Below are 12,221 nucleotides of genomic sequence, written 5' to 3' on the forward strand. Positions count from 1 at the left end.
AAAAAGAGCTCAACAGTACAGCGATGTGAGGAAGGAAGGAGGAGAAACATTTAAAATAATATTGAGAAGTCAAGGAGCATGGCTATAGCTATGAATAGCAAAGGTGAATCTTCTGAATCCTAAACAATTGCTGCTGCTTCATTTTAGAAATTTGTCTGATCTACAGAGAAGTTCCTCAAAGACCTTCTCTCTGCCAATAGCACTACAGACTTTTATTCCATACATACATGGTTCTGATGGTTCTGTGTAGCTGAGATGGTTACCATCAGCGTCTCAGCCACTATCTGCAAGAACAACATTTTATCTGTCTTTCCGTGACTGCTGATTATACAGTTCTGTGCTCTGGAGAGTGTTTGGCTCATCCCAGCTGCATAGCTTGCTTTTATGGATAAAAATGGGCAGCTGAGTAGTGTAATCGTTGACATTTGGCCACTACTTATATCCATTAGGAAGTCATTTCCTGAAAACCCTTCAGCTTCATGAAGGCTGCGCTCCCATTTGGAATCTAATCATGAGAAGATGCACTCTACCTGTTTGGAGCAGTTAATAGCACAAAGTGTCATAGTATTAATGAATTTCTTTAGAAGCTTAAGCTATTAAATTAAAACCAAAGAGCAAATTGATAGCAAGAGGAAAGACAAGATACTTTTTAACAGTAATGTCAGCTGTTGTTCCTGTTTGTTTAGTAATACCAAAAGTAAATCACCCCAACAAACTGAAAGCTCTCATTCTAAGATGTTATCAGAATAATACACCATTTGAGTTCATAGTGCCAGTGGAAAGCGAATGCTCTTTTTACAATTTTTCTTAAGACTGAAAAATGCAGGACACTTAACTGCTTCCATACTGCACTGCAATCTTCTGCGTGTCTGATAAGACTTAACTTTGCCAAGAGGTTGCTATTGCTCTGTAATCTGCAATTTCCTATTTCTGGATGGTTATCTGATATGGGAATTATTTTTTTTCCCAGAGTAGTTGAAAGCTTTTCACACTGGATAGGTTTTGATAATTGTTTTTGGAGTATATGGTATGGCTTTGTGCAAAATATTTTAGCAAAAGAAATGTCATTTTCCCCTCCCCCCATGTTACCTACACAGAAATCCTGTATTCCCAATAAATTGACAGATGGACTCTAATGTGGAAATAAAATCACGCGCAAAGAATTATTCCCATCCTCTTAAAATGCAGAGATGCTTCTGTGACTGTAGAAGTATTAAATCTTTCTGCATAAGTAGAAAATAGTTTTGTTTTTGGCAATTAGGTGAAAATCAATTCACCAACTGCTTTTAGTGTTTTCAATTTGAGATAATTTGTCAAAGGAAAGTGGGAATTATTTTATTGGGACTATTTATTAGAATGTTTGGGTTCAGAATTCATAGAATTATTTTATGTCTTCTCAAATCATTGTCAAACATCTTTCTGTTAAAAAGGTCATTTGGTTCCAGCTGGATAAAATTAATGACATTTGTTATCTTTAGGTTATACTCACTACTGATTGCCAGAAGGCATCTCAGCCAAACAGGCAATATAGTTAAAACCAAGTTCAGGAAAACTTTCAACATGATCTTAAACCTTCAGCAAAAAAATTCCGCTGAAGTTTAGTCAAGAGATGGACTGAAACAGATTTATTGTGATACATAACTATGAATAATAGAAACCTTCCAGAAGAATAGAAAGAGCTGACCATATATCCTTTGATGTCTGTGCAAATTTTGTTGGTTTTTTTGATGGTTCTGGATATTTCCATAAAACTTCTAATAGGGATATTGAATATAATATTGATCACGTCTTTCATCATTATTTTCCTTAGAAATCAACTATTAATCTCTGTAAGATTCATGCAATCTGTGTTACACAGGCACTGCTTGGAGGGAACCAGGGAAGTTTTATCTTTCTACCTATTTTATATATATATATGTATGCATACACAGACATATACATTTTTTGCAGGTATTATTGACAGCACACAGGTGGAGCAGAGGCAGGTTGTAGCTGTGACTGGTGATGGAACCAATGATGGACCAGCACTTAAGAAAGCCGATGTTGGCTTTGCAATGGTATAATCTTGAGCTTATTTATTAACATTTGTGTCATTATAAATCTGCTGTAAGTTTTTCATTATTGAAGTGTTGAGAAGGATAATAAATGAAGCAACATATTGGAAGGGATGGGTTGCGTTCCTTCAGAATCCTTTAATTCCGTATAATAGATTGTCTTGCTTATTTTTATACTTAATATTTTGCAGATTGACTAAGTAAAATCCAATGCCTGAACAGAAAAATGAACTTAGTGTTCTTCCTAGAAGTGCAGTACACATTTTCATTGATAAAATCCAGTGCTACATGTAAACATGTCCTCCCAACATACTATGACTCTGAGCATATATGAATAGAGAATATGTATTAAGATACGTAATTCTATTTTTATCATTTCTGTTCAAATATACTGATAGAATATTCTCAGTGATTAAAAAAAATACCACACAAGAACAACTCAAAAGTTAACTAGTCAATAAGCTGATGCTACACAGCATTCAGCAGTATCATGATAGGAATTCCAATGCTTTCTGTCAATGCCCTTTTCTGCTTCTTTATTCACCTTCAAAAATAGATTCAGTTAGCCAACATCCTAGCGAGTATGAAGTGCAGAATATACTCAGCATCACTGCTACGGTGCAGGGTAACTCTATGTAACTATGACCTTGAGTATGCAGAGGTTTATGTTCTGTCCATGTACTTGCTAGCAATTTTATTCCCAATTATTTTTTCCAGGGCATTGCTGGAACAGATGTTGCAAAGGAGGCCTCAGATATCATCCTAACAGATGACAATTTCAGTAGCATCGTGAAGGCTGTAATGTGGGGACGTAATGTGTATGACAGTATCTCCAAATTCCTGCAGTTCCAGCTCACTGTTAACATTGTGGCTGTGATAGTGGCTTTCACTGGAGCATGCATTACCCAGGTAAGGATAACTTCAGCATTACTAAAAGCACGAGGCCAAATCCTATTAAGCTACATCTTTTCTGAACTGAAGATGAAGGTGATTTACATTTAATTCTTACTTTGTACAACACAAGCATTCTTTCTGAAGTTCTTCTGAAAATTAAGGATTTACTTAGGATCAAATTGGTAAGTGTTAAATAGCTGTTGACGAAAGGAAGTGAGCAAATCCATCTTATCTAGGAAGTAAATTCCTCCCTTTTTTTGGCTGCATATTACTGCTGTGACTGAGCCTGTGATGAAAGAGCAGAAAGTGCCAAGAATTGGAAGAAGTGACTTTGTTTTTCCTTTCAGAATATTCAAATAATAAGTATGTGTTTAATGACAAATTATGAAACGAGACTATTATTTTCAAGATAGCAGTACACAGAAGTAATCCCAGCAGGGGAACATTTTGATTGATAAAACAATTGTTTTGTAGCTTTCAGGCAAGTCCTTTTAATCTTAGGTGCAAATAACAAGCCAATTAAATGATGCCCACAGTTAGAATTGGATCCCCTTTTCTCCCTCTACACTAATCTCTTATTGTAGTCTTGCTGCACATGCAACACGTTTTGGTCGTTTACAAAAGCATACCATGTTTTTTCCTACAAGTTACTATTTCTTAATTAATATTTTTTTTCTTTTTTCAAGAATTTGTAGTATTTATAATGGAAGTTCATCCTCCATTAAAAAATAGAAAACCAGTAGTTTATTAATGCTATTACTCCCCCAAATGTAAATAAACGTGCATTTCAGATGCTGCAGAGAGATACTGTTAGAAAAAGCTTCTTCTGGTTGAGATGCACTGATGTTTCTGTGTACATCATGCAGCCACATGTACCTGTTTCAGCAGGTAAATTCCACCTCATGCACACCTGAGCAGAACAATGAATAAGTTATTAGCTCTGCTCTGGGGTAAACTTACATTGCAATCATGGAATTAATCCTTGAAACCAGAAACTCATGTACCTTTATGAAACCATGAGGTCAAACTTCTCCTAAGCCTTGACAGACGTTTAGAGGCCGTATCTGAGCTGTGTGTGAGCAGTCTCCCAGTTCCCAGCTTCTGCTAGCGCACCGCAGCAGCTGAGTGGGTGCAACTGTTGTCATTTATCTCCTCTGAACTAATTAAGCATTAGAGCTAGGGCTGAAATTCTTAGAGAAATCAGAAATTGGTTTTAGAAGCAAGCAGCAGTGATCTTAATATATGAAGTAAGTATTTTTACTCTGTGCAAAAGAAGCACTAAAACCTCAATTTATTGATTTTCTGAAAAGTAAAAAACGACAAGGTGCTAAGTGCTAGTTGTCTACCATGCTGCCTCCATGTCTTCACGATGCCTTGTTGTCACAACTGAGCCTATGACTAAGACAGAAGTCTGAAACTTTGTTTTCCCATGGAAAATGATCACAAGCATACTGAGAAAACATTTAGCTGTAAAGTGCTTTTTACTGACAACAGAAATTACATGAATAAGTAATAAAGATGTGGAAGGTAAATCTTTCCAGATTTCAACAATTGTACTAAATAATATACAAAAAAAGGGCTAATAGCAACATGGTAAGAGTACCAGAATTGAACTGAGGGGACTGATTCCTTTTGAGCCCTTGTTTTGCAGACATTCAATCAGAATTGACACACATTTATGTCAGGCAATTTTTTTGTTGTTGTTGTTACTGTCCGCTGATTTTTCATTGCTTTCTGAAAGCATCAGAAAAAATTAACTCTAGTTGTTAAGTAAAAAATTTCTATTTCATTCTTGAAGAGGTAAGCATTATTGAATCAGTGCAAAGACTATTCTACATTGAGGTCTTGTGTAGCATTTGATCAATGCAGGCATGTTTCCCTTTCTATTTCCAGAGCTTTTTTCATCCTTTGGATCATTCTATCAGCTTCCAAAAGGATCCGGATCAGGCCCAGTGTGTTTGTATTAACCCCATGGTCTCTAACACCATCACTGAGACTGTCAGGTTCACAGTTTCTGTTGATGGTTTTTTCTAATGTGCAAGCTCCTAGAATTTGTGTATTTCTGCACAAAGAGATTCTTATGTAATTCATTAATTTGGCAGTAAAAACATAAATATTCTGTAAAGGAAGAGATCTGAAAGGAGCTAAAATTGAAACTAGGAAAAAGGCAGCAGTTATTTCCACTGTGGTTCTGTTTACACTGAACTGGCTGACTGCTGATAATCTCAAGCAGCTCTCATTTCAATCTCATTCAGCAAGGATCTTGCCTTACGAATGAACATTATTATGTTAGGCTTTGACTCAAAGATTCTAGGCAGTGAAAGGGCATTATGTTTGTTTGGCTCATAAGCTCTACTAAAAATTACACTTGGGAACATACTGCACTCTCTTGTTGCTATGATAATAGCTCTAGCACAGAATGCACAAATGTACTGAAAAATCATACAGTAGGCTAGATGTGCATGGATAGAAGTCTGCAAAACTGTGCACAGGTTTTTAATTATTATTTTGACTGAATCAATTAAGTTCTTAATAAATAAAGCTGAAATCCAGAGTTTCCAAAAAGCAGCACAGCTTTCTATGACCTTCAAAATGTACGTAGATTGAAATTTACTTTGCTTTCAGGTAGTCAATTTGGCTTTGTTTGACACACAGAATTTAATTTTAGTCCATGACTAATATTCAGGTTAATGAGTATTACCCAGCCTACCCTTTTGGTGGTTTTATCAAATTTAGAATGAGAAAATTTCAATTTAAGGGGCAATGTTTATTTCATGCTTCTTAATGTTACCTCTCAGAAAAGGTTTTCTGTAGTTCAGAAACAGCACGCTAAGATGTATTAAGCTTCTTCTACGCTTAGGACTTTTTGATGTTGCTTTTTTGCAGAGAGTGTCTACTATGTTTCTTCTTTGTGCTCCTTTGTTGCTGCAATAGTTTAACTCAGTATCCAACATTTATATGATACTTAATGCTATTGCAATTTTAGAGAGGAATTAAAAAGGAGAAGCATTTGGCTATTGAAGAATTTATTATGCAGGCTAAATAGGACTAATGGAAATGGTCATTTGTTATCCTATGTCATCAGTCCCAGTGTGAAGTTAAGAAAGCAGAAATCACGTCCTAAGTGACTGCTGCCAAAGTGATGCTGCCCCTTAGAGTGATCTAGATTAGCTTGTGCCCTGCATCAGCTTGCAGCACCTTGATCTATGAGAGTTCTGTTAGTGACATTTTGTGTTGTGGTTCTGTAAATGCTTTGAAACGTAGGTCATACAAGAAAACCCAACTTCACAAAGTCTCTGATTAAAAGTTGAATCTAGATCACTCAGTCTACGGCTGCACACTTGTCCACTGTGTACATAGCAGCCGGCAATGGTCAGTGCAGTTTCCATGGCACAGTACAGCTGAGACAGATTAATTCACCTAATCTTTCACGTAATCTAATTAATTTACCTCTTGCTTCCTTCTTTGTTTATAATCCAGTGCATGCTTTTAAAGCGGTGAGGGTATGACCATCCTGAACAGTTTGCCTGTAATTTTTCTTTCAGTTTAGCAATTGATTTCTTTTTCATTGGACTAATGAGCTACGAACAACTGTAATCTGACTTATTTCTCTGGGTAACATCTGACTGCAGAGCCTTCAATGCAGTGAGGGTTCTTTTTGGAACTCTGGAACTCTGCCTACCAATTGTGAATGCTGTACTGCAAATGAATCATTATTACATGTCTCTGAGCATCATATAGATTTCCATATGAAATTTCATGCTGTTTCCAGTCCCCAGTATCCACAATATCAAGCAAATAATTAGGTTGTTATATTTGGAACTGTTAAAAAAAAAAAAAAGACTATGTACAATATAAGATTTTAAATTGTAGTTCAGTCAAATGGAAACATTTTTTACTGGAAGTATTAAGCTAACAAATCTACATCTGTGCAAAATTTTATCTCCACTTCCAACTGTTGAGGAAATGTAATTATTCCAAAAGGTTGCATTAAAGAAAGATAGAACAAAGACCACATTTTAACATTTTGTATTCAAGTTATTATTCTCGTACTAAAGAAAGACTTAATTTTTTAAAAGGACATGTTTGGAAAATTAAATGCTAATTAAAAAGCACTTCAGCAATGAACTGCTGCATGAATCACCTACTGTTTTTACAGACCTTATTAAAAAAAAGGGAAGAATATATATTTACATGTGTAAGACAGTAATTTACATGGTTTACTGCAGAACTGTATTTGACAAAACGTGAAATAATACTACTGGAAAATTGGAAAAAAAAGCTATAACTTATTGCAATCTTTTCAGAAGGCACAGAACCATTGGCCACTTCCGTTCAGTTATCAGACAGTGTGATCTAGCAGTGCTAGCAAAGGTTTTATTTTTACATCTATGTATACAAACTACCAGACACACTTGTTTTTATGAATGGATACATGTGTACTTTGACAAGTAGAAATAAAGGGGTAAGGGTAAAAATACCTTTTCATTCCCACGCAGCTTGTCATCTAAATCAAAAGTTACAAGCACTAACATTTTAGAGACACTGCATGTCACAAAAGATTTACAGTTTATTTCCAGCCTTTTGTGATTTGTACTTTTAAGTGTTTCCAAAATGAAGTGTAACATCACTTGACTTAAGGGACATTTTCCTTTTACCTCTAGGCCAATGCTAACCTATTCCAAGGTCAAGTGGAAAGAAATTTGACAAATAAGTCATGATTTTGGGAGGTTTGCAGTTTGATAAACTTCCATCCCCATAGTTTTAAGACAGCAAATGAAGAATTCATTCCTAGCCAGTCAGGGGCTAAAATGCAGCAAAAATGACATTGACTTTGCCTTCCACTTTTACAGCACAAGTGAATAAAATCTGTAACAAAAGAGTAAGCTCCTTAGCTGATAGCTATTTTCCTTAGTTTCCACCAACTAATCAGAAATCAGGTGGAGTTGTAGTGGAAATTTAATTCCACCTCCTGCCCAGACTAATGTGTATTTAATGTTTTGGCTTCAGCTTAGAATGAGCTTTCACACTTGACTGAACAGTGTAGCACTGCCTATAATAGATAATTATTAGAAGCACCATAGCCACCCAAGGTGATTGGCAGTGCGAAATGGTGAGAATGTGTTGATGCCAAAACTGATGACTGCCAATTACAGTTGTGTGATTTAGAGATTGAAAGAATCTGAGTTTTTGTTGTGCTAGAAATATGTCAGGCGTTGATAGAAATCTGATCATTTGACTCTATTTATTAAGCATAACAGACAAATTCCGTTTTCACTGACATAGATGTCAGCACACAAAGTAGCAAATTCAGCTTCTATAGCACCTCAATGTAGGGAATGTTTCTTGAGAAAACTCAGTCAAAACTACAAAGACAAAAATATGACAGTTCTTCAGGAGAAAACACGTTTTCTCTTTTCTCCATACACTGGCTAGGATCTATGAGCCCTGGCGACTAACAGCTTTTGCTACACTTGCAGCTGAACCATTAGTATGAATTACAATAAATGAAGTCTCATTGAGTGGTTTTAGATTTATACCTTCTAAGATGGAGATGTTTCCTCTTTCTGCAGCTGCATGTCAAATGGATGAACTTAATCTCCAGATAAGCCCAGTTAATGCAACCCATGACCAAGAAGTCAAGAATCTATTAATGATAATCCTCCACCCATCCTTAGTGTACCCAACCTGTAAGACTGAAAGAGCAGGTTGCTCTTCTCCATCCCTATGAAAACACTGAAAAAGAACATGCATTTTTTTTAGCGTGTCAAAATATATTTAATTATAAGGCTCTTAAGAATATTTTTCAAGAGAAAATAATACTTCAACTCAGGAGAGTTGGAATATAAGCCAGATTCACAACAGACCTGATCGTTTACCTATTCTTCATGCATTTTTTGGGATACTAAATGGATATTGGCACTCATAATTTGATCATATTTCATTAAAAATGAATCACAGAATCATAGAATCACTAAGGTTGAAGAAGACCTCCAAGATCATCTAGTCCAACTGTTTACCTGCCACCAGTATTTCCCACTAAACCATGTCCCTTAGTACCACATCTGAGCATTTCTCAAACACCTGCAGTGATGGAGATTCGACCACTTCCATGGGCAGCACATTCTGGCACCTTGACCACAATGTCTGAGAATAAATTTTGTAGAATAAATCCAACCTGAATCTCTCCTGGTGCAGCTTGAAGCCATCCCCTCTAGTCTTATTGCTAGTTACATGGGATAAGATTCTTACCACCACCTTGCCACAACACCTCCCTTCAGGCAGTTATAGAGAGTGATAAGGTCTCCCCTGAGCCTCCTCTTTTCCAGAGTGAACAATCCCAGCAACTTCAGCCACTCCTCGTAAAGCCTGTGCTCCAGACCCCTCACCAGCTTAAGCTGCCCTTCTCTGAACACACTCCAGGCCTCCATGTCTTTCTTGCTGTGAGGGGAATATTTTTCTTTGAGGAAAAGAGCAGAGCTCATAAAACTTTTTCATTTGCTGTTTCATACATATCTTTGTTTCAATACTGAATGACACTGAAGTTCTCATAAAAACAGTGCCCCGATCTTCAGACTGTCACACTGTATACTAACTCCCTTCTACTATCAAATTTGTCATATTGATATCTTACTGCTTTGGGATTTTGTGGGGCTTCCACGAAAAGGTTCTATTTGAAAGAGAATGCATGTTTTACTAATGCTGCCTATTTTGTATTCAGTCTAAAGGCATAGGAAGTTGGTAAAAAAACAACAAAAACAAACAAGCAAAAAACCCATAACAACAAACTTGTTTTTTCCTGATTGGACTCTTGGAAGCAATTGCAGCAATCTATCCTACAGCTGACCAAATGAATTAAAAATCACTTCTGTATAATAGCCATCCACATTTTCTCCTACGATCAGTGTCATTTATTATTTTTTTAAACGTAAGGTAAAGTCCTCTATAATCAGACCTTAGACACTTTCTGTCTTGAATTAAATGAGGAAAGAGCTCCTTCTAGCGGCTGGCAATCTGATTCAGAAATAGATGCTTTATTCTGACAAGAAGCAAGTTCCATATTTTCTAATCTGCTATCCAGTTACTCAACAGATTAATCAGGATTTCCTTTTGAAAATCTAAAGCATTTTAATGAGCGTCTGGATATTTTTTTTAAATACAAATATTGGGTGTTTTCATCATCAATGTTTTTAAAAGGTCTTATTTAAGTACGACATGTCTTAAAACGTCTTAGCCATCGCTTCCTCATTTTTTAACAATTTCTAGCTGATTCCAAAAATGGGTACTGTTTTTGTACAGGTGAAAGCTACAAGTAATGAACCATTACTTTTTAAATTGCTTCAGCATGATTTTTCTTCCAGGAAAAAAAGCTATATTTGTGTTATGCAGTTACATAAACTCAGTTACAATATGAAGCACGTACTTCATTGTGTGTTGAAGTACAGACAGCAATATGAAATGTATTATAAATTGCTGTTACACTTTATAAAAACTGTGTGATTGTAAATACTGGTGATTGAAATAACTTGAAAAAACATAAATTGGAATCATTTATTTCTGCTCTGATCACTGTTTCCTGTGATTCTGATCTTGTCTGAGCAATGAAAGAACAGACATAGTACGGTAAACCAAAGGTCCATGTATTTTAGTATCTTGTCTTCAACACTTCTTGCAGTTGCAAAGGAGGAAATGAAATCACAGTAAATGACCTGAGAAAAATTATTTTTTAAGGAAAGTAACTTTATAATTTGTCTCCACAGGACTCTCCTCTAAAAGCTGTACAGATGCTGTGGGTCAATCTAATTATGGACACTTTTGCCTCACTTGCTCTGGCCACTGAACCTCCAACAGAAGCTCTATTGCTAAGAAAGCCATATGGCAGGAACAAACCTCTTATATCCCGTACCATGATGAAGAACATTCTGGGCCATGCTGTCTACCAGCTTACTCTAATATTTACACTTCTTTTTGTTGGTAAGAAAGTCAGGCTTGCTGCATGGTTTAGAGGCACCTAGATCACATAGAGCCAAGTGTCAGAAGGCTTTAAATGTAACCACTCGACACATACACATAGTTAGGCAGCTAACAGGACTGGACTGTGTAAGGGGATTAGGAACATAAGGGGAGACCCAACAGAGGAATTCAGCCACTTCACCTTGAGAGGGCTGTTTTGCCTACTAACAAAATGAAGATTGGAGATAATTTCATTTTAAAATGTAACTTGGAAGGTTACATTTTAATTGGAGTATCTAGTCTGCTCCTCCTCTGTTGGAATTTCATTTTGAAACTTGTTATCAAAAGCAACAAAAATCAAGACTCATTTTACCAGTATTTTGAGAGGCTGCAATCAGGGAACAAAATGTAATTCAAGAAATGTATTCAAGAAGTAATTCAAGAAATACTTTTGATTCTGTAATTCAAGAAATAATATTGATCTTAAGTATTACAGATAAGCAAGTAATCGGAATTAGGTGACAAAAATAACAAGCTGTTATGGCATTTAATTTGAAAACGAATATTAAGGGAGAAAGAATTTATCTATTTTCTTATTTCCATCCTGGACTCTTTTTCAGGCATTACTAGAAGTGGATGTTTTTCTTATGCTTTGTATTTGCAAGTGAGAGAGGAAGGAGGAAGAGTGTTTCTTGCTGCAGAGAAGTGCAGGCATTAACAACAGACTGCTACTGCTCCGCACCAATGAGTGAAATCACCCACAGGGCTGATAGTTTTATCAATAGATATTTTGTTCTTGACAATACGTCACTGCAGTCAAATGGCACGTGTTGTTTTTCACGTTTTATCATTACATACAGAATTTCCTAAAAGCTATACGTTTAAATTTATGGTTTTGAAAATTTTAGGAGTTTTTTGAACTTTGTTTTGAAAGCCTTGCTCCATCTTAGCTCAAACTGACAGTTTATGTCACGTCAACTGAGGTGGTGGTGATGGCCTGCTTACAATAGAGCTATTTGAATCAAAATAATTGCCAGGTTTTGGAGACAGATGCTTACTAATATTATGATAGGCTGTTTTTTGAGGAGTGTAAAATACTTTATAGTGAAACTTGATGAAAAGAAAACCAGGTTTTTCTCACCCAATCCAAATTATTTTTGTGTCTCTGGTAAACTTGTAACTAATTTTCTCAGAAGCCCAGGAAGTACAGCCTTTTCCTTTCTGATCTTTGAGAAGGGTCACTTTTACAGTGAGATGTTCTAAATACAGATTCTACTAAGATTTCAGATTTCTGTTTTGATCAACTACATCTTTTTGCAA

The 12,221-nt window shown here is 36.0% G+C and overlaps 1 protein-coding gene across 3 annotated transcripts in view; it reads left to right on the forward strand.

Moving 5' to 3' along the window:
• The window catches only part of ATP2B2 (ATPase plasma membrane Ca2+ transporting 2), a 350,045-nt gene that overhangs the window by 313,731 nt on the left and 24,093 nt on the right, over window positions 1-12,221 (forward strand). For all 3 annotated transcript variants that reach the window (XM_052678357.1, XM_052678358.1, XM_052678359.1), the window contains 3 exons: window positions 1,951-2,057; window positions 2,772-2,963; window positions 10,709-10,922. In XM_052678357.1, coding sequence (XP_052534317.1) covers window positions 1,951-2,057; window positions 2,772-2,963; window positions 10,709-10,922 — 513 coding nt within the window. The remainder of the gene's footprint in view (window positions 1-1,950; window positions 2,058-2,771; window positions 2,964-10,708; window positions 10,923-12,221) is intronic.

The sequence above is a fragment of the Tympanuchus pallidicinctus genome, unplaced genomic scaffold, assembly GCF_026119805.1.
Source record: "Tympanuchus pallidicinctus isolate F22 unplaced genomic scaffold, pur_lepc_1.0 scaffold17, whole genome shotgun sequence".
NCBI lineage: Eukaryota > Metazoa > Chordata > Aves > Galliformes > Phasianidae > Tympanuchus > Tympanuchus pallidicinctus.